At 37.5% G+C, this 23,801-nt stretch overlaps 1 protein-coding gene across 1 annotated transcript in view; it reads right to left on the bottom strand.

Annotated features, from left to right (window-relative positions):
- Nucleotides 1–23,801, bottom strand: part of LOC136849552 (general transcription factor 3C polypeptide 1) — a 1,135,756-nt gene that overhangs the window by 751,219 nt on the left and 360,736 nt on the right. The window contains 1 exon segment of the mRNA XM_067122889.1: nt 4,740–4,905. Within this exon segment, the coding sequence (XP_066978990.1) occupies nt 4,740–4,905 (166 nt within the window).

The following is a 23,801-nucleotide window of genomic DNA, read 5'->3' as shown; positions in this document are numbered from 1 at the left end:
GTAGTCATGTAATTTATTGCCTACCTTCTTTCATTCAGTATACCAATTAGGGTTAGCAATGACGGATAAGAAAAAACTCGAACCTACATATGTATTAATCCATGTGGTTCCAAAGTGACTTACCTAATCATGCTGGATATAGGACTATTGTATCCCATTCCATTGCAATATCTCAAAATTACCAAAGCATCAAGGTCCTCTATTTTCCACTATAGCACCTATGGGGCTGGGACTTACCATAGCACCTACAAGTAGTAAAACTCATGTGATGTCATGCCTTCAACTCAAGGAGGTTCACTGGAGATTATTCTCCTCCTGTGACCACTGACCTGGCATCATTAAGTATGACAGATTTGCAAATGGTTTAACAGAACTCAAGCTCATAAGTTTCAAGAGTCTCACCACCACTCATTTCAGCGCACTTAGTGCAGAAAGGAGACAGAAAGGTAGCTTTTCAAATGCTGTTAAGTGGCCTTAAATTCTGGTCCATAAATCTGTAAAAAGATTAAAACATTTGTGAAGACAGCAGAACATTTGGATTCTGTACCATGAGGGATGAACTATATGAGAGACAATGCTGACGCCAATTTTCAAGTAAGCCACCCCTTAAACAGAACTGGACCCAACTTGCTCAGCTGACTATTAGGCCCATGTACCAGCACAGACTGGTTAGACCATTAGATATCTGCACAGCTCCTGAAGTGACACAACCATTATTAACCAGTTGTTTAAATACCTCGCCAGTTTCATACCTCTCTCATGAGCCGAAATGGCAACTCGTTTGAGTACACTGCTGAATATTGGGGGGCTGCCAACAGCCATAAACATAAGACCCCAGAAGGTGTAAACCTTGCCCACCTATACAAACCATAAATATATCGTGTAAGATGGATGTACTAGTATCTGGAAGATTTCCTTCAGGTCAACAGATGCTCAAGGGTCATCCTCAATAATGAAGCCATGGACAGAAGTTATTATCTTCAACCACAAGGGTGACAACTGAAGAAAATTATTCAGGGATCTGAAGCTGATGATGAGTCTCAAACCCCTACAGGCCTTGGAATCAACATATACTGAAGGAGTCCCCAGGCCTCCAATCATTGTATCTATGGCTCATTTGGCCAACAATGACATCACTTCCCTGTCCAACACAAAGAATATCACTAAGTCCCTTGAATAATACTCAAATGGAGCTGATACAGGTCCGAGAGGGGGCCCTTTTTCAGAAAAGGCATTCTGTACCATTTCAAGGTTTTTTTTACCAAGCATGAATCTGTACATATCCATTCCCAATGATGCAGATGTTCTGGAAACAAGGCCCCATACGATTTGGGCAGTCTTGCAGGTGTTAACACATCCTTATTTTATCCTTCTACCCAAGAAAGGAGAGATGTGTCTAGATTTTACACCCTGACAAAAAGGGTGTGTGTTACCCCTTCAGAGTCACAGAAACAAGAGATCCAATTACAGTATAGAGGAATGAAAAGAAAGGGGGTTAACACTTATTTCATCCTTTCCCACCATTTGTTTCTTAGCACTGCTGAGGAAGACACCAACTGCCGTGGCCACCGGGAGCTAAAAGTCACAAGAACCTCATGTAACTTTAACTTGACCTCAGTTTTGTAGCCAAACAAAAACACTGAAGGACCTAGAGAGGCAGCTAAAGTCCCCAGCTACCTCACTAGGTTCAAACCCTTACATATCCAGGTCAAGGCACCACTGGATAAGGCCTCATCATCTTGCATCATGTAATCTTTACCCTCATCCAACAAGACTATTATTTCCTTCAAGTTTGAGTTGAGTTTTATCCTAAAATTCAGGACCAATGTCTGATATTTTCAGTGAAGGTAATAAGGGAGAGCTACTGTTCTTTCTAATAAAGTCTTCACTCATAGACAAAAGTCAAAATGATGTCTTATGACTGGTGGGACAGCTTATACAGTTACCTGAAGAAATAAGTGACACTGTCAGTTTGACGTCTTGCTTCCCCTACTATCGCAGGAATTTTATCATTGGCCATGCCTTGCGACTGAAAAGGGAACAAAGGAAAAAGTACAATCAAGAAAGCTGCCATGTGGTTGCTTTTGGAAATGTATGTGGGGAAACTCTGTAGAGTAAAGAGAGTAGCTGACAGTATCATGAAAGATACTCAGAGTAAAAAATAATAACCATAGAATAAGAGATCACTGATACCCAAAAGTATTAAAAGAGCATGTGTTCAAGAGGGGTGAGTTGAGGACCCTTTTGTGATAGCTGGACAGGTCTTAAAAGAGGTAAAACTTTTCTGTTACCTTGTGGCAATGGACTTTCAAACAAGTTGAAAAAGAAAGTAGCTGCAGCATGGGTCTACAAGAGATAGCTAGACTACTGGTAATTAAAATGGCCCATGGGCAAAGCAAAAACTTATAATGGGTATACACATCCTATACTACTATATGCAGCAAAAACATGGATGCTGACATGGAAAATAGAAACTTTCAGGTGTGGCCACAGGATGTTAAGATTCATGGCTGAAGTACACAGGGAACATTATATTAGGAATGAGGACTCTCGAAGGTGTGCATAAGCACACACAATGAAAGACAAGAGGTGAAACTCTTTCACATCTAACCCTATAAAAATGAAAAGCCAACTTAAAAAGTTTAAGATGATGCTGTCATAGCCTGAGATTCAAATGACAACTAAGAAGCAGAAAGAAAGCTTTCTCCTCAAAGTAACCACTAACAAGTGACATCACTTCCTAGTGATGACAGACCCTTCCCAGTTGAGGCTTGCATGATAACTCTATTCCAAAGAGCTGTATAAATGAAAAACTGATGCATGTGAACAGGTTTGGGTGAAACAGGTGTGTAAGGTGAATTATGGCTAGCTTTGAAAGTCAAGCTTTAAGAACTGGAAGAAGAATGCTCATAAACTTTTACATGTAAAGCTCTAAGGCAGCCAGCAGTAAAAGGTGGGTTTAGGTTTTATCCCATTGCAGCTATGAGAGATATCATTATCAGAAAACACTGACAAGTCATGTGCCAGACTATACCTGGAGCACGAAGAATTTTGAGTCTCCCAGGCTATATTGGCTGATTTCTGTTTTGAGACAGAAAACCCAATAACCTGTTTAGGTGAAAACTCTCCTGTCCAAGAATGCTCTTTCTCACTATGGAAGAGTGATTCTTTATCACTACTCCTAACTGAATAGTGGCTCAAAGGTGCATGATGGAGAGTGTTATTCAAGAGATTTCCCAAGGTTACACCACCTATTAGAGCTACCAGTACCAAGCAAAGTTCTATTAGAGAAGTGAGAAAACAAAGCACCTTGTATCTTTATCAAACCTACAGATTTCTCAGCAGCACTTACCAGAGAGGACCACCAGAGTAATTGTAGCTTATGGGGAGGGGCTGCATGATGTCCAATTAAAATATGAGAAAGGGTTGTGTCAGCAGCAGTGGTGAAGAAATTATGACTTATTATGTGTAAGTGAAAAAGTACTACCTTATCCAGGCATGAGGGGATCCAGACCACCAGGCAAGTTATCTAAGAGCTGAAATAAGCTCTTTAACTTCCCTAGCTTCAATAGGTCTGTCTTGGATGTTAATGCAGAAGCTCCAACACGGGAAGAATTTGATGGGAATACACACAGGGTTTGGAAGATTTAGAAACCAAAACACCTCCTCATCATCTGAGGCTTTGGCATGCTTATAGCATCTCCTTGTGTTATAAAATCAACTGTCCAGTCTTTGCATAATCAAAGGTCATATCTGTTAAACAAACCTTGCCCCTACAGGTACTACATAGCAAACAGAGGTCTTTTTTCCAGTTACTAATTTTTACACAACATAAATGAAGTATATAAAAATATATTTTAATAAACAAAATACTATCTAGCTAAATTTAAAAGTCACACTTTACTTACTAGAAATCAATAAGCAAAATCAAAAGATACAATATGCTTCTTAGAATATTCATTCATCCAAGACAAAATGAAAAATAAGAGTGTACTAGTAATTCCACTGAACTGTGTTAACACCAGCTAAATGAATACTGTTGCACAATTAATGCAAAAGGGATACTAATGCATTCATGGCTTAACACAATACCCAAAGTGAAATGGGTATAAGAGGATTAACAACTGATAAAGAATTTGTGCTGGCAAAAGAAATACTTAACCCTAAATAACTGGTAAACAATGAGCAGTGGCCATTCAAAGAAGGCAGGTGTAATTATTACATATAATACTACCTTAGAACCCCGTATCATCTCTATATCATCCAGTGCAGGAAACTCACAAAGGCTTAATAAATGAGAAAGGGGCCAAAAGATATATAAAGAAAGGAGATAACAGAGAGGTACGAGTAAAAATTGTGAAAAAGAACTTCACTAGTAATTTGGGAGTAGCAAAATAATGCTTGAGCTCTACTGTAGCTGAAGACACACATAGGAAAGACTTACAACAACTGGGGGTTGGTTACAAGTGCATGGCTGTCCTGTAAGGAGTGGCCTTTTCTTTGGTCAATGGCATCACTTGGAACTAACAACACAGGACAGCTTTATGTAAACTGCCGATTCCGGTGTTAAAACAAATGTGATTCTGATATACTGGATAAATGCTTTACCACATTAAACCTTGCTGAACAAAAAACAATTACATTTCCTGGAATTCTTAGTCTCATAAAAAATGAAGTATACTTAATGAATAGTGAAACTTTCGATACTGGCTTCAAATAAAATCACATGAATTTCTTACCAAATGTAATGCTTGGATCAACAACAAATGGAACCAACTTGATGTTGTCTCCACATTTAAGTTTAACGATAATGTTTTTCAGAAAACCACCACGGGCTAGTCTGTCCAGAAGTCTATTTAGACTCTTCTTATCCATTTTTACAGGATACCCTTCCTCTGACTCAGCCTGTAAAAGAAACCAAAATCTTATGAAGAGATACACAAAATGCAAATGCATGAAATCATACTGGAGATGAAATTCTGACATTCACAATAAATCTTAACTTAAAATTCAGAATCATGAAACCTCATTCCACTCTAAAATACCTGATTATACAGAAGAAACAAATATTTATGTCAACTCAAAATTAGTTACTGAATTTCTCTGGGAAATTGTGAGAAATTTTATAACAAACACTAAGTAAATTAGACCTATTGATCTAAAATAGAAAATGAAAATGATAAGATCCAATAAAGCTGTCTGGACTTTAGTCTTTTGTATATTAACTGCCTGATTTCCCATATGATCTCATTCAACAACAATGTACTAATCAATGATTTTCTGTACACTGGACTGGTCTTCATCTTATTAATATTCTGACTACCTGTTATTTTTCCATCTTACCATATGGCAAAAAAAATCTAAATTTTTGTGATTTCACTATCCTACATATGGACACCACATCTCTCACTTAATGCTATTGATACCTTTTCTATTCATATTCCCTTCCAATTTTTCAATATCAAAATCTTAGTGGGCAGAATCTGTTACATTTGATAATATTATTGCATTCGTATGCATCTCTTCCACTCCATCCAACAGCCACTTTCCAAATAGTACTTTTCCTTTCAAACTTTTCTAATACTGTTCACCTGATTCTGCTGTCAATGTCAGATCATTCGCTTCATGCATCACCCAGAGGCCTTTCCAATTGCACACCTGTGCAGGGGCTTTTATTACTATGACAAATAATCAATACCAGCTGCCCCACGTTGGGCGCCAAATATTATGTGGCAGAATTCAAAACCACAAAAAACAGTACACAACACTCACTCTGATCCTCGGTTGCTGGAAGATGGAGTAAGGCGTCCACGGTCGCCAACACAGCACCCAAAACCACACAAACAAAACAAGGAAACATATAAAAAAGAAGATAGAACTATATACACAACAAGAACAGTACACTAACAAGAAAAACCAACAACTCTCAAAAGCACAAAAAAAAACTGTCCAAGACCAAACGACTGACCAGCACTAGCTCTGACTCAAGACTCACTCAAAACCGAAAAAACTCCCTCGACATTTGCACAGACAGACAGCACCGTAAACAAACTCGAACTAAAGACCCTCATCCCTCTTCCAACAACCGAAGCACTCACTAACGACAATTACACTCGCTCTCTCTCTCTCTCGCTCTCTCTCTCTCTCACAAAACATTGGGAAATGCTAAATACAAACAAATTCATTCATCCCTCTATAATTCTCCCCCCTTTTAGCATTTCCCAACCAACACCTTTCACACTGCATTCAAATCGCCTTACATAACACCCATGGATGCTCACTAGCAGGTCCTTTAGAACGCGTTCAAACAACACGCAATCATTCTCTCAGACTCGCTCTCTCTTCCAGCAACATTCAGATTTACATTTTCTCCTCCATTCTCTCTCAGATTCACGCTTTCTTCTTCACTATTACCACTCTCAATTTCATCCACAATCTCATCTATACCCTCTAACTCGTTCCCAAATACCTCCCCAATTCCTCAACTAACCCATCCCATTCGCTCATTGACCTTTCCAATTCTTGCAACGATTCATTCATGCTTTCAATCACTCGTCTATCACTGCTACGCTCTCTTACTCTTACACTTTCGCTCACCTCCAACCGTTCACTTACCCCTACACGTTCAGTCAACTCAGTTATATCAAACCCGCATATGCTATACGTTCTATTCATACCATCCCATTCATCCGTATTACACGCTTTATCACTCATTTTCACTTTGGCACTCACACCCCTATCACACAACTTACGTCCACTCAGTTTACTTACGTTCGTCCCTTTCTTACGTTTTCTTCCATACTCTATCAAAACAAATTGCTGATCCTCATGCAACAACCCCTCACGTACATGCATCACACGCACTGCTTGCATCCTAGAGGATCCACCCATTTGAACCCCCTTCACACTCAGTTTCCCGAATTCGCTGTCACAGTCACCCTCTTTCGTCTACATACACTTGATACATGCCCTTCCATTCCACATTCAACACACTTCGCTCTCGGTTCTGAACACATTCTCGCATAATGCCCATTCTTACCACAGTTGCCACATATTACATTCACTCGGGTACCCCTACAACCATTAGCAATATGACCCACCTGTCCGCACCTGTAGCATTTAACCCCCCTATCTTTCGTACACTCCCTTACCAAATGTCCCGATTGCCCACACCCGAAACACGCTCCTAAAGCCCACCTACACTCATTCTTTGTATGTCCTTCCTTTCCACATCTAAAACACTTCGCTCGACTTCCACTCATCGACCTTCCCCTTTGTACACTACTATCCCTAACCTGTCCAACCCGTTGTTCCCTTACAAACCCACCATTCATCCTCACTGGCACCTCCACATTACTTGCTCTTACACTCCTATCTATTACACTATCGGCCATTCTCATTGGGCCCCCAACACTGCATCCCTAAAGCTTCCAAACTCTGGCACTCTCTCATCTACCCCAGCCCTTACACTTACACTTCTGCTCTCTTTTATAACCCTGTCAAGCTCATAATCTTCTACAATTTCCAAAATTTCTCCCCAAGTCAACCTTTCATTCGTCCCATCTTTTCTTCTCCTTCCGCTTCAAGTTCACAAATTCTCTAACTCCATCTGGCACTGTCCCTAACAACTTCTGTACTAACTCCTTACATTCATCTATCCCATCATCCCCAAACTTCTTCCCTTGCCAACGTCTCCAGCCTACAAGCATACAGTGACAAGGTTTCCCCAGCTTTCATTCTTGCCTCATCAAATTCATTCTTCCTCTTATACTTAACACTCGCTTTCATACGCCTCGCTTGCTCAACTAGTCTAGCTTTCACCTTGTCATACTCAACATCTCCCACACTCATAATAACCCTATACATATCAAGCAAAAACCCAGTCAAATATTCTCCTAATTCTCGTGCCCACACTCTCTTACTTTCCCCATACTTATCCTGACAAAACCTTTCATACTCCCTAAAGAAATCATGCACATCCCTACTTCCATACTCATTATACCTTTCACACCGGGGTACCTCCCTCATATACATAGCCTTTCTCACTTCTTTCTCACTTTCACTCTCACTTTCGCTACTTTCACTCTGTCCTTTCATACCCTCTTCCGAATACAAAGAGTCCACTTCCGCACTTACATTCATCTTACTCATTACACTCTTCTTCCCCCTCTTTTTATCCACTTTTATCCATTCACCTCACTATCACTAGTATCTTCACCCTCTCCCTTCTTTCCTGCCTTTCCCACTTCCTTGCTCTTCTTACCAGTTTCCTTTCCTTTTCCCTTCTTCCCTTTTCCTTCCCCTGACTTATCCTTACTTTCTCTCTGTTCCTTCTCTTGCTTTTCATTCCCCTTTTCCTTACCCTGTCTCTCATTCTCTCGTTTCTTACTTCCTATTCCCACATCACTTTCATCACTCACGCTTCCATTCACTTCTTCCTCCTTTTCTTTCTCTCTTACCCCTTCACACGTTCCAGAGGACCTGCCTCCAACAGCCCCTTCTCCAAAGAACTCCCTTAACATTCCCTTCATCATCCCCTGCATCCTGCTTACTGCAGACTCTAACTTCTTATCCATTCTTTCTTCAGACTCTTTCACCCCCTCTTTCATCTCCTCTTTCATTTCTTCTTTTGCACTCCTTAGCATTACCCCCATCTCCTCCAGCTGACTCCTCAATCTCTCATTCTCACCCCTCAACCACATATTCTCCTCTCTCAACCTCACCAGTTCCTCTTCCATCCTTCTCTTCAGTCACACTACCAGCCACCAATCTCAATTGCAGCTGCAATACCAGCTGCCCCACGTTGGGCGCCAAATATTATTGGTGGAATTCAAAACCACAAAAAACAGTACACAACACTCACCCTGATCCTCGGTTGCTGGAAGATGGAGTAAGGCGTCCACGGTCGCCAACACAGCACCCAAAACCACACAAACAAAACAAGGAAACATAAAAAAAAGAAGATAGAACTATATACACAACAAGAACAGTACACTAACAAGAAAAACCAACAACTCTCAAAAAGCACACAAAAAAACTGTCCAAGACCAAACGACTGACCAGCACTAGCTCTGACTCAAGACTCACTCAAAACCGAAAAAAACTCCCTCGACATTTGCACAGACAGACAGCACCGTAAACAAACTCGAACTAAAGACCCTCATCCCTCTTCCAACAACCGAAGCACTCACTAACGACAATTACACTCGCTCTCTCTCTCTCTCTCTCTCTCTCTCTCTCTCTCTCTCTCCCTCTCTCTCACAAAACGTTGGGAAATGCTAAATACAAACAAATTTATTCATCCCACTATAGCGCCAGAGGAAGTGCCTCACCAAGCCCCTGAAGAAGTGCATGAAGAAGCACCTGAAGAAGGGAAATAGGTGCCCCCAGAGATGTAACTCCTCTGCTTTGCTGTGCAATCATATCTTCATCATCATTCATCAGACTGCACAGCAAATTCATCATCATCATTTATAATCAACATTCATCACTGGTGAGTACCCATATGATTTAATATTACTTATTATTACAGGTACAGTATTATTATCATTAGTATTATTATTTAAACTTATTATTATTTAATTATATTAACCTTATTAATATTTGAAAATTAGTACAGGTACAATATTATTAAACTTATTTAATATTTAATCTTATTAAAGTATTTAATCTTAATATCTTCATATTATTTGAAAATCAGTACTGTAAATCATTATTTTATCATAAAAATTTTATATATTTAAGTCATGAAAATAATATGAAAATACAGTAATAAGTGAATACTGCCATACCAAAATATCTGCGAATAATAGGGGGATAGGTTCCACAGAAAAATCCACAAATCAGTGAAGCCACAAATCCTGAACTGTGAATACGCAGGGGACGACTGAATTATAATCTATGAACTTAGCATTCAGGCACCATTTACATTCTGATAATGTTTACAATCTTAAAATCATCAGCTGACTGAATTTTACTAACATTATCACAGACATTAGTTACTAAATGAAACTCAATTCAGAGATTCATTTTTTTTTATGAATTATCAATGCTGGTTTAAAAATGCAACTTACCTGTACTTTATTTATAGATGCAGTAAGTTAAATGAAGTAAAAGTGTGATTTTGCCAGTATCAGGTGTTGCTTTTTTCCTCTTCCAAAATGTTTTGTGGCCTGCACATCTTTTGTTTCTTCAGCCACAGGTACAATCGTAAATTTAGTTACATCTTCCTTAACACTTTACTCTCCATTAAGTGAAGGATGAAACAAGATATATTTTTTTCTTTTTATGGAAGTTACAATTGAAAATCAGCACATTTTGCAGCTGGAAAAATCATTACATCACTTTTCAAAAATAATATGCAAATATAAAGTTTCACTCAAAAATGAATTTACCAACAACAAAATCAAGATATATAATTACAGTAAAACCCCCGTATTCGCGTTCTCATGGTTCGCGGACTCACGCATTCGCGAGTTTCTCTGTGGGACATATCTAGCCATCATTCGCGGAAAATTCGCCCATTCGCAGTATTTTTCACTGAGAAATACTCACTAACTACTGTATTTTCATATAATTTTCATGAATAAATGCACTTTTTGTGATAAAACTATTAAAATACTCAAGTATAAGCATTTTTACAGGGTTTTTCTTGGTTTAAGCTATCAAATTGGGCAGTTCTAAGAGTTTTCAGAGGGGTGTTAAGCATTCGTGGATTTGACCTATTCGCGGGGGTGTGTGGGACGCATCCCCCGCGAATACTACCCTCTGTAAAACTGCCACTGAATTTGGTTCAGTCTTCTTGGAGAAGTAAGCATTTATTTTTTAAATAAGTTCTGAGAAAACAGCAAACCAAAAAATTTTCGGTCTTTCAAGAGAATTCTGTGACAATCAGGAGACTTTGAGCGAATTATCCCTATACTGTATCATTATATCACGTTTTCTCTATGATGCTATTGCTAGAGAGAATGGGGGTATTTTAGTGGGTGACAATTATTTGTTAATAAATTTTTTTGACACTTTTACATGCTTTTTCAATTGGTTGTTCATAGTGCTGTGCATGCGATGAACAAAATTCTTAGACAAGTCATAATGTTGGTAAGCCTGAGTTAATGTATGAAGATTCGCACTTAACCTACTGAACTTTGGCTTTTAAGCCTATCTATTTGTTAAAAGCTAGCTTGGATGTAATATGCATTATCAATGGTATCTATTGAAACTGAGACAGGCATAGAAATCTTAGCACAATGTAATGTACTGAAGATACAACTCACATCATACATAATTTCATCATGTATTTGGATGAAATCTTAATGATCGTATGATACACGAGATCGGAAGATATATTAGTGCATATGCAAATTACTGTTCTTTTGAATGCTGTATATTTTTGGGTTTCGCAGAATATTTTCATTGAAAATAAACTGTGCTTGTGTATTTACAGAGCAACCTTCAGTTCCAAAATCCCCAAAAATTAAAAAATTGAAACGTGTGGCACCACACTCATAGCTGCTCAAGCACTAATGGCAGCTGATTCAAAAAAAATTCTGGACCATGGGAGTTCCTAGACCACGGAATGCCAGATTTTCGAAGATGGACTGTATATGTATGTATATGTGTGTATATGTATGTATAGGTATGTAAGTATGTATGTTTATATGTATGTATGTAGCGGACCCCGTATTCGTGGGGGGATGTGTACCAGACGCCCCCAGATATAATTAAAATCCACGAATACTCAAAAAAACCCCTCTAAAATTGCTTATAACTGCCTATCTTGAAAGTTCAAACACCTAATGTATACCTAAAAATATCATCCTACATCAAATATACCTTAAACTATTATCCTATTACAGTAAACACCCTGTATTCGCGTTCTCAAGGTTCACGGACTCACCGATCCATGGGATTTTCTGTGGAACATATCTATAAATTATTTGCAAAGAATTCTGCTATTCACGGGGTTTTTCATTCGAGGAATATTCACTAATTAGTGTATTTTGATGTTATTTACATGACTAAATACAGTAAACCCCCCATATTTGCATGGGATTAGTACCACATGCCCCTGCGAATAGCTAAAACCCGTGAATACTTAGAACCCTTCTAAAAACACTTAGAACTGCTTATTTTGATAGTTCAAACCCACAAAAAAATTAAAAAAGCTTATAAAGGTATTATCCTACTTACAATGGGCTTAGGTTCCAAAAAAACCCATCGTTTGTTGGAAAAAATGTATCTCGAATATTACCAAACCTACACTAGGGTACTTGGTACCATGTATACATACAGGGTGCGGCAACATAACTTCCTTTTTCCAAAAGGCAATAAAACAAGATGTATAAATCAGAAAGGTTTTAATTTTGTTTCATAATTATAGTACATATTTAAAGTTTTGTTTCACACAGTTTTGAAAATCATATCAGGTAGGTGACGTCCCCATTGTCCATACACTGCATATACCGATTTTCGGTGTTTGCCATGACCCTCAACAGCGTATCAGCGGTATATTGGCAATTTCTTCTCGGATGTTGGCCTTCAAGTCTGGTAGGCTTCTCGGGCGGTTGACATAAACACGGGATTTCAAATATCCCCACAAATAAAAATCACAAGGGGACAAATCGGGGAACGGGCTGGCCACTCCAAATCGCCCCTTATTGAAATGAGGTGCTCCGGAAAATGTTCCTCAAACAGCCATCGATGCCCTTGAAGTGTGAGCCGTTGCTCCATCCTGTTGAAACCAAATATCCCCTAGGTCCAATTCTTCAATTCGTGGAAAAAAAAAATCCTCCAACATGTTTACATACCGGTCTGAATTCACTGTCACTGTGACCTCATTTTCTTCAAAAAACCAAGGACCAACAATTCCAGTGGAGGAAATTGCACACCACACTGTGACTTTAGGTGAATGCAAAGGCCTTTCATGCAATTCATGGGGATTGGTGTCAGCCCAGTAGCGCATGTTTTGTTTGTTGACGCATCCAGTCAAATGAAAATGTGCTTCATCACTAAAGTAAACAATAGCGTCTTCAGAAACGTTTTCGAGAAGTGCCTCACATGCGTTCCTTCGTGAAGTGAAATCACGTATGGAGAGTTCCTGCACAATCGCCATCTTGTAAGGATGGTAATGAAGGTCATCGTGAAGTATTCGCCTCACTGAACGATCAGAAAGTCCAAGGGCCGAGGCATGTTTGCGCGCAGAACGCCGTGGGGATTGCAAGACTGAAGCTCTCACTGCCTCAATGTTCTCAGGTGATCTGATGGCCCGAGGTACTTCAGTTCTTCGTCGTGTAGTACTCCCAGTTTGCCTGAACGTAGTGACCCATGTAACAATTGATTTCCGGTCGGGAACAGGGCCTCTCGGGGCTACATTGAAATGATTTCAAAAGGCACGCTGGGTTGCAATAACAGACTGATGATTCGAAAAGTAAGCTTCGACGGCAAACGCACGCTCCTCACTACTCCAACGCATGATAGCGACTGACTGTATTTCCAAGAAAACTTTCAGAACGGCCCTGTCAAATGAAACCACGCCCACCCCGCTACTACTTCTACAGCCAGACTGCCACGCATTATAAAAAAGGAAGTTATGTTGCTGCACCCTGTATATGGTAGGCTAGCCTACACTACAAAGTATACTCTACACATACAAGGTATAGTAATTATTAATATCAGCTAATTCTGAAGATTCATGCAGTGTGACTTATGACAATTCAATACAAAGAGAAATTGAATAACAAACAAGAATTAGCTTAGCCTTCACTATGGTATAAACAGATGGAGAAAAGAAGTTGGTCTATTGCAATCTGGTCTCCCTCGCTGCCTGATTGTACCCTGGTGCCTGTGCCTGCGCAAAATTTTACAATATTTTATAAATATTGTCGTACCGGTATTAATTGCTTACCCCACTGCAAAATCGAATTATCGTAAGGTGAACTATCGTAACTTGAGCACTACCTGAGTATCTTAACCCTTAAACGCCGACTGGACGTATCATACGTCCACTGAAATTGTCTGTCGGGTGCCGAGTGGACGTACCGTACGTCGACTACAAAAATTTCAACCTTCGGTCAACTTTGACTCGACCGAAATGGTCGAAAAACGCAATTGTAAGCTAAAACTCTTACATTCTAGTGATATTCAATCATTTACCTTCATTTTGCAACAAATTGGAAGTCTCTAGCACAATATTTCAATTTATGGTGAATTTTTGAAAAAAAACTTTTTCCTTACGTCCGCGCAGTAACTCGGCTGAAAATTTAAGAAATTCTTTCATCATTTTGTAATTATTTTTGCACCATTTTATATTAGCCGTTACATAAAGTTTTATATATGAAAATGTGCGCAATTTCATGTAGAATACAACAAAATACAACCCATGGTTGTAGCTTTTATCAGTTTGGAAATATTTTCATAAAAATCACGATAACTGCCAAAATTTTAACCTTCGGTCAACTTTGACTCGACCGAAATGGTCGAAAAACGCAATTGTAAGCTAAAACTCTTACATTCTAGTAATATTCAATCATTTACCTTCATTTTACAACAAATTGGAAGTCTCTAGCACAATATTTCGATTTATGGTGATTTTTTGAAAAAAAACTTTTTCCTTATGTCCACGCGCCGTAACTCGGCCGAACATCTCAGAAATTCTTTTTCACTTTGTCGTAATTTTTGCATCGTTTTATATTAGTCGTTACATAAAGTTTTATACACGAAAATGTGCGCAATTTCATGTAGAATACAATAAAAAATAACTCATGGTTATAGCTTTTATTAGTTTTGAAATATTTTCATATAAATCACGATAACTGCCACAATTTCAACCTTCAGTCAACTTTCACTCGACCGATATGGTTGAAAAACACAATTGTAAGCTAAAACTCTTAAATTCTATTAATATTCAATCATTTACCTTCATTTTGCAACAAATTGGAAGTCTCTGGCACAATATTTTGATTTATGGTGAATTTTTGGAAAAACTTTTTCCTTATGTCCGCGCAGTAACTCGGCCAAAAATCTCAAAATTCTTTCATCACTTTGTTGTAATGTTTGCACCGTTTTATATTAGCCGTTACATAAAGTTTTATATATGAAAATGTGCGCAATTTCATGTAGAATACAACAAAAAATAACTCATGGTTGTAGCTTTTATCAGTTTTGAAATATTTTCATATAAATCACGATAAATAGAAAAAATTCGACCTTCGGTCACCTTTAACTCGACCGAAATGGTCGAAAACTGCAATTGTAATCTAAAACTCTTACATTCTAGTAATATTCAATCAATTACCTTCATTTTGCAACAAATTGGAAGTCTCTAGCACAATATTTCAATTTATGGTGAATTTTTGAAAAAAACTTTTTTTACATCCGCACATTACGAATTCATGCATCATTTTCTGATAATATTTTCTCTGTGTTGCTTTGATAATTTCACAATTTGTTATATACCAAAATCATAGCAATTTAGTGTACAATACAAAGAAAAAAAAATAACTCATTAGCTTTAACCATTTTGCTCACAGTGCGATTTGTATACAATCATATATGAAATTTTTTTTCGCGCTGTCATATATTTCAATATTTATATATGATAATGATATTTTTTTCATTTCTGATGGTTGCATACTAAACTTCATGCAATGACAAAAGGAGGAGCCAAAAATGAACTCTTAATCTTAAAAACTAAGTGTGCTGTGATTTAAAAAAAAAAAAACTTTTTTCCTGCTTCGGCGCTAACTCCCGAACGCCGCCGGCATATGGCAGACACTTTTGTAAATAGAATAAATAATAAGTATACCTTAGTTTTACCAGACCACTGAGCTGATTAACAGCTCTCCGGCCTTCAGCGTTTAAGGGTTAAGAGTTATATCAAAAAAGTGCATTTAGTCATGAAAATGAGATGAAATACAGTAATTAGCGAATATTTCTCAGTGAAAAATACCGTGAATGGGTGGATTTTCAGCAAATAATGTGTATATATGTTCCACAGAGAAACCCACGAATAGGTGAGTCCGTGATTCGTGAGACTGTGAATATGGGGGTTTACTGTATTCCAATGGGTGTTTCTCCAGGTGGAAGAAATGATTCCGAAGAGATTCTGGATTTCTTCCCTGAAGGGAAGTGGATCCGACAGGAATCCGTTTAGGAGCTGAAGACGGCTTCATAAGATCCTGAGTCTTTAAGAATTTAAGATGTTATAATCCAATGGGCATTTCTCCAGGAATGCTTCAAGAGCTGAAGATGGCTTCAAAGGATCCTTGAGTTGTGAAGACATCTTCAAGAATCTATCTATTGTATTAATTTCCTTGGCTGTCTTTCTGCCTCTGTTTGTGTGTAAGGAAGCTTCTGGGAATTCTGTAGTTATGTAAAGAAAGATTAAACGGGGAAGCATAAGAATAGAATCTTAAAAAGAGAGAAGTGGAAAAACATAAATTATACAGTGATCGAGAGAGAGAGAGAGAGAGAGAGAGAGAGAGAGAGAGAGAGAGAGAACAACAATTAAGCCTTGCTTGTTATGCATTACCAAGGCTAGACATGTAGAGTAAGCTAAAAAGCAGGAAACCGTATTTACATGAACTCAAAGCAGTGAGCGAGTATATCGTGCCCAGGGCCATAAAACTGATCATAAAATCTGAGCTGACCAAGCATAACCTGTAACCTCGTCAGGAGTCAACGTTCCAGCCTTATCTATTACCCTGCCTAGAAGTAGTTCACCATTTCTCCAATTAGACATTCTAGGGAGGAGCCATTAACAACTCCTCCTGAGGTCATTTCCAAAATCTCTCTAAGGAGAGATTTTGACGACACCCATAACTGTCCTTCCCAATCAAGCTGTTCGAGGGGAGGCCTTACAGATAATATCCTCCAATGAGTAACTTCAAGGGAGGAGATGGAAGATAGCAAAGAGAAGCAGGGGTTCCAGAGAAGAATGAAGCAAAAGAAGGAAGATAGAGTCGCTAGTCACCAGTACGAGAAGACGCAGTACTTTCCCTTAGCTTCCGTGGTTCCAACCAGGCTCTGACCGCAGGCGACTTAACCAGATTCTGTCCGCGGGCTACTTAACCAGACATAAACTGAAATTCGACTAGCAAGAGTGGTTTTCAAGAGAGTAAAATTGTAACCATAATTGTACTTGTGTATGTAATTAACTTTCATCATTACAGTAAGAAGCTACCCATTTCGTCTCCATTACGCCTTTCTAAGAGATATAATTACATTTAATATAAACCCCTTCTAAGTAATAGTCTCGTGAGCTGCTGTCTACGAGAAGAGAAGCTGTGTATGAATACGTCATCAACTTAGAAGAAAGATGCAGGTAAGGGAACAATAACATGTCACACGAGTTGTGAAAGAAAACTTGTGCACGACATAAAAATGGTGGCAGTGCTTTAGGATCCAAAAGGCAAGACGAAACATACAGACATTAACAGATATATCCAGTGCAATTACTTAAGTTACAGTGAAACGAAATCTACAAAATGAACTTAGATTTCACGACGGCAAGCAAAACTTACATGAAGAAATAAAATCCAGCAATAAAGCGTCAAACAGAAGTGAACATAAACTTTAATAGTGCGCAACGAAGAAACAAAACACATAACGCAATTCACCACAAACTAATCGATAAACAAAAAACCGTGAGCCAGCACATTGACTAAGCAACGACAAGCAGCGAGTGTGTATAACAAACTACCACCACGAGTGTAACAGTTACAAAGCAAAGTGTTTTCAATAAACTCCGAAGGCGAAAACAACAGAACAAATTGTCAACTACGAAAGAAGTCCGTAATAACAACAACCTGTAAGTTATCGAGAAAGTGAGATTTATTTGTTCTCTCTCTTTAAATGTGTAAAGAAGTGAAGAAATTTTAGATTTATATATACTGGAGTAAAGATTATTTAACCTCTTTATCAGAGTGAAGATTAATGAAACTCTCTCTCCAACGAATTAAATTTTTTTTTGTAAGCGTAATTACAATTATTACTCTCTCTGATAATTATTTTTTTGGTAAATAATTGAGAAAGGGAATTCTTATTTTTTCTCACTTGGTTAGTGATAAATATTTGGAGTAATTATATGCAAAATTGTGTGCTCATTGTGATGAATATTTTTTTTTCTTGATGATATGATGCCCAATTTCACATGAGATTTTTTTTGTTTATTTGAATAATTACTTTTGAAGGATTTATTTTACTTGTGCATGACAATTCCAGAGGCTTCAAGACAATCTCCAGGCTCTTCGAAGCCTTTTGCCTCCAATTTATTCTCCATAAAACTCTCATGTTTAGTATTTTGCAAGAACGGAGGTCTAATTGGAATAATATTTTGAACCAAGCAGATAAGAGAATATCCTGTAAATTTATGAGTAATTGCTTACCAATAAAGTTTTCATTTCATATATTACAAACAAATTTTACTTACCCTTTAAATGAAAAAACTCCTCTTAGGAATCCCCGAATCCTCTACATACTACTCATGCTATACAACGGGAGTCTTTAAGATTTAAGACATTATAATCCAATGGGCATTTCTCCAGGAGATGGGAGAAATGACTCCAAAGACAGATTCTGGATTTCTTCCCTGAAATGAAGCGGAACCGACAGGAATCTGTTTAGGAGCAGCAGATGGCTTCACAGGATCCTGGAGTCTAAGAATTTAAGAAGACATTTACAACCCAATGGGCATTTCTCCAGGAATGCTTCAGGACCTGAAGACTGCTTCAAAGGATACTGGAGTTGTGAAGATGTCTTTCAAGAATAATTTAATAATAACTATCCAGAAATTTTAAACATTAAGTGACCAAACAGTATATAATACCATTATTTTTGTTTTGAAATGGACTCGGCAGGTAATTCTAGAACAACAGCAGGCACTACTGGTGATGGTCTGGAACTGCCAATGGCATCAGCATTGGTTCGAAACCCCTCAACAGTTGCTCCTGGACCTACACCAAGATACGGTCAGTTGTTTGTATATGACCGCTGGTGCAGTCTGTAGACTTTTGCTGACTATTATTATAGCAAAGTCCACCTAGCTTTGCAGCTAAGCCCCGCCCACTGATTACATCATGACCATTCCTTGAAGCTGATTGGTTGGCAATGGTTTAGAAAAGTTGGTTAATCTGTGGTTCTTTTCATCTTCATTTATTTTGCAATGGTTGTTTTACCGAACTAAAATACGTTCTGCTGATTATCAAAAGGAAATGTTATTTTATCCCCTGCAATAAAATCACAATACACATCTCCCTAAAAATAGTAGAAAAAAAGGAAAATATGAATGAAGTCAGGAGTGTTCCGCAATGCTGCAGTGTTGTGTTTTGTAAATGAGGTTCACCTGAATAAGGAGGTGTCACAGGGATTGTCTGCGTTCAAATCGGTGCACTTGAATCACTGGACAATGATAATTACCATCTGATACTGTTAAGCATGTTCACCATTCTAAATTTAACAAAAAGACTTTTTCAGAACTATGCAGACTGGTATTTCATATTGATTTCAGGAAATTTTACTACATTTTATAGTCATAAAACTGACTTCATTGCAATCGTTTATGCATTCGGAGGGATGACAAGCCGTGACTGCACTCTACAAAACCAGAATTTGCCTCTGTTTAACTTAAAGTTACAGTATGATAAGACTATATGAGTCATATTGGATATAATTTGCAAAGAATTTTCTTAATGACATTATCTCCTTTCAAAACAACAGGATCATAAAAAATGACATGTCTTTATGACGTTTGGATTATAGGAATATTTTATAGTCAGCTGCTGTTTTATTGTGGTTCTTGTTGTGGTTATTCTTGTTTTTGTTGCTGCTGTTATGGTGCTTATAGTGTCTTAAAAAAATTTTCATATGGTAACCTAATATTGCAGAATAAACATAGACCTATTCATAAAATACTGGTGTAAAGAATTACCTGCCTACTCTTGTTAATCGAAATTTAGTAATTTGTTTTAATTAAAAGTAATCGAGATCTTTATGAACATAGTCTATGGTAGAATATTCTTCCAACAACAGAGAGAGAGAGAGAGAGAGAGAGATTTACTGACTCTTATGTATCCTTTTGTCCAACAAGGTAACCTACAAGAATGGCCCCAAAATCAAGTTACAGTATTCATGGGCTATCTGCAGACTGCTTTGGATCATCTCATACATAACTTTTTCAGCTTTCATTCATTTTTTTCTTATTTTGTCAAGTATCTTATCATGCCTTCCTACCACAGCCTTCATTTTCATAGCTACAGCAGCCTTATATTTACTCCTCACAGTAATATAACTTGTTATCCCTTTTGTGAATATATTTTCAATATAGTTCATTGATGGCAGTTTGATAGTTAAGTGTGTGTGAGGCTGAGACAGTCATATGTATGATCTGTGTGCACCACTGGCTGCGTGCCCACAAGTTTTACTTTTATTCTCTTTGGTAAGTGGCACAACAATTACTATAGCCATCCATGCATGTATGCATATATGCACTTTATGCATATACATTATATATCGTGAGGTTGAAACTACTGTACTATATCAATTAAAAGCTACTCTATTTCCAACAGATACTGTACAGGTAGAATATTATTTGTGATAAGAAATGGACATGCAGGCCCATGCCCTGTCATTGTCTCAAATAATAAGAATTTGATGCATAGGCATATGCCCTGTCATTGCCTCAAGATACAGCATAAGAAATTGACATGTAGGTTTATGCCCTGTCATTGCCTCAAAATATAAGAAACCGATGTGTATGTCTATGCCCTGTCATTGCTTCAAACTATAAAAATTGATGTGTACACCTATGCCCTGTCATTGCCTCAAAATAAAAGAAATTGATGTGTAGGTCTATGCCCTGTCATTTCCTCAAAATAGAAGAAATTGACATGTAGGCCTATGCCCTGACATAGCCTCTAAATATAAGTTGACCTGTAGGCCTAATCTCTCAATGATATTAACATTTGACATGGCTGCATAAGTCTATGCTTCATTTCTTAATGTGGTCTATGTGGGATTGCTTATTTAGGCCACCACCAATTTTAAATTAAAGCAAGATGCTTGTGTATTTAGGCTGTGTATGATAAAAAAAAAATGCACAGACAAAATGATCCAAGATCTTCATAATGATACGTAACTTAATATATCTTTTATCAGATATATCAACTGCATATTTCACAACTCTGGGAACTCGTATCTGTGGTGCCATGATTCAGGCATGAAACGCAACATTACCGACAGGAATCAAATCTGTACAGGTAATCATTTGGACTGGTAACTAGTATGACGCGGGAGGGGCTTAGCTGAAAAGCTAGGTGGACACTACTATAGAAGTGTTAATTTACCTGTGGGTATGGGTATGGTTATCGTACGGGTATGGTATGGAATGGAATGGAATGGTATGGTATAGGTATGGGTATGGACATGGGTATAGGTATGGTACGAATATGGGTATGGGAAAGATATGGGTATGGGTGGTACAGAAATGGGTATGGTACAGATATGGGTGTGGGTATGATACAGATATGGGTATGGGTATGGTACAGATATGGGAACTAGCAAACGCGAGCAACAGTGATCATCTGCTTGTCTATTATATTAATTTCATTGCCTGCCTTTCTGTGCCTGTGTGTCCGGAGGCTTCTGGGAATTCCAAAGGCTCCAAGATTCCGGTGGAAGAAATTATTCTGAAGAGATTCTGGATTTCTTCCCTGAAAGTAAGTGGATCCGACTGGAATCTGTTAGGAGCTGGAGACGTCTTCACAGGATCCTGGAGCCTTTAAGAGTTCAAGAAGACATTATAATCCAATGAGTGTTTCTCCAGGAATTCTTCAAGAGCTGAAGACTGCTTCAAAGGATCCTGGAGTTGTGAAGATGTCTCCAAAAATCTATCTATTATATTAACCCTTAAACGCCGAGCCTCTATTTACAAAAGTGTCTGCCGTATGCCGGCGCGGTTTGAGAGTTAGCGCCGAAGCAGAAAGAAAGTTTTTTCAAAACATCACAGCACACTTAGTTTTCAAGATTAAGAGTTCATTTTTGGCTCCTTTTTTTGTCATTGCCTGAAGTTTAGTATACAACCATCAGAAATAAAAAAAAAAATATCATTATCATATATAAATATTGGAATATATGACAGAGCAAAAAAAAAAATTTCATATATAATTGTATACAAATCGTGCTGTGAGCAAAACAAAGCTAATGAGTTATTTTTTTTTCTTCGTTGTATTGTACACTAAATTGCGATGATTTTGGTATATAACAAATTTTAAAATGATCAAAGCAACACAGAGAACATATTATCACAAAATGATGCATGAATTCGTAACACGCGGATGTAAAAAAAAAGTTTTTTTCAAAAATTCACCACAAATCGAAATATTGTGCTAGAGACTTCTTGTTTGTTGCAAAATGAAGGTAAATGATTGAGTATTACTAGAATGTAATAGTTTTAGCTTACAATTGCATTTTTCGACCATTTCGGTCGAGTCAAAGTTGACCAAAGGTTGAAATTTCGGCACTTTGACTGTGATTTATATGAAAATATTTCAAAACTGATAAAAGCTACAACCAAGAATTAATTTTTGTTGTATTCTACATGAAATTGCACACATTTTCATATATAAAACATGATGTAACGGCTAACAGAAAACGGTGAAAAAATTACGACGAAGTGACTAAAGAATTTCTGAGATTTTCAGCAGAGTTAGCATGCACGGACGTAAGGAAAAGGTTTTTTCAAAAATTTACCATAAATCAAAATATTGTGCTAGAGACTTTTTGTTTGTTGCAGAATGAAGTTAAATGATTGAATATTACTAGAATGTAAGAGTTTTAGCTTACAATTGCATTTTTCGACCATTTCGGTCGAGTCAAATTGACCGAAGGTTGAAATTTTGGCACTTATCGTGATTTATATGAAAATATTTCAAAACTGATAAAAGATACAACCATGAGTTATTTATTGTTGTATTCTACATGAAATTGGGCACATTTTCATGCATAAAACTTTATGTAACGCCCAATAGAAAATGGTGCAAAAATTACGACAAAGTGACTAAAGAATTTCTGAGATTTTCAGCAGAGTTAGCATGCGTGGAGGTAAGTTAAGTTTTTTCAAAAATTCACCATAAATCAAAATATTGTGCTAGAGACTTCCCGTTTGTTGCAAAATGAAGGTAAATGATTGAATGTTACTAGAATGTAAGAGTTTTAGCTTACAATTGCATTTTTCGACCATTTCAGTCGAGTCAAAGTTGACCGAAGGTTGAAATTTTGGCACATTGTGATTTATATGAAAATATTTCAAAATTGATAAAAGCTACAACCATGAGTTATTTTTGGTTGCATTCTACATGAAATTGCGCACATTTTCATGCATAAAACTTTATGCAACGCCTAATAGAAAACTGTGCAAAAATTACGACAAAGACAAAAGAAATTCTGAGATTTTCAGCAGTTACCGCGTGCGGACTGAGGAAAAAGTTTTTTTAAAAAATTCACCATAAATCAAAATATTGTGCTAGAGACTTCCCGTTTGTTGCAAAATGAAGGTAAATGATTGAATGTTACTAGAATGTAAGAGTTTTAGCTTACAATTGCATTTTTCGACCATTTCAGTCGCGTTAAAGTTGACGAAGGTTGATATTTTGGCACTTATCGTGATTTATATGAAAATATTTCAAAATTGATAAAAGCTACAACCATGAGTTATTTTTTGTTGTATTTTACATGAAATTGCGCACATTTTCATGTATAAAACTTTATGTAATGCCTAATAGAAAACGGTGAAAAAATTACGACAAAGT

The sequence above is a fragment of the Macrobrachium rosenbergii genome, chromosome 21 (genome assembly GCF_040412425.1).
Source record: "Macrobrachium rosenbergii isolate ZJJX-2024 chromosome 21, ASM4041242v1, whole genome shotgun sequence".
In the NCBI taxonomy this organism is placed as follows: Eukaryota; Metazoa; Arthropoda; class Malacostraca; order Decapoda; family Palaemonidae; genus Macrobrachium; species Macrobrachium rosenbergii.
The sequence above is the reverse complement of the archived record's forward strand: the minus strand, read 5'-3'. Positions and strand labels throughout refer to the sequence as shown.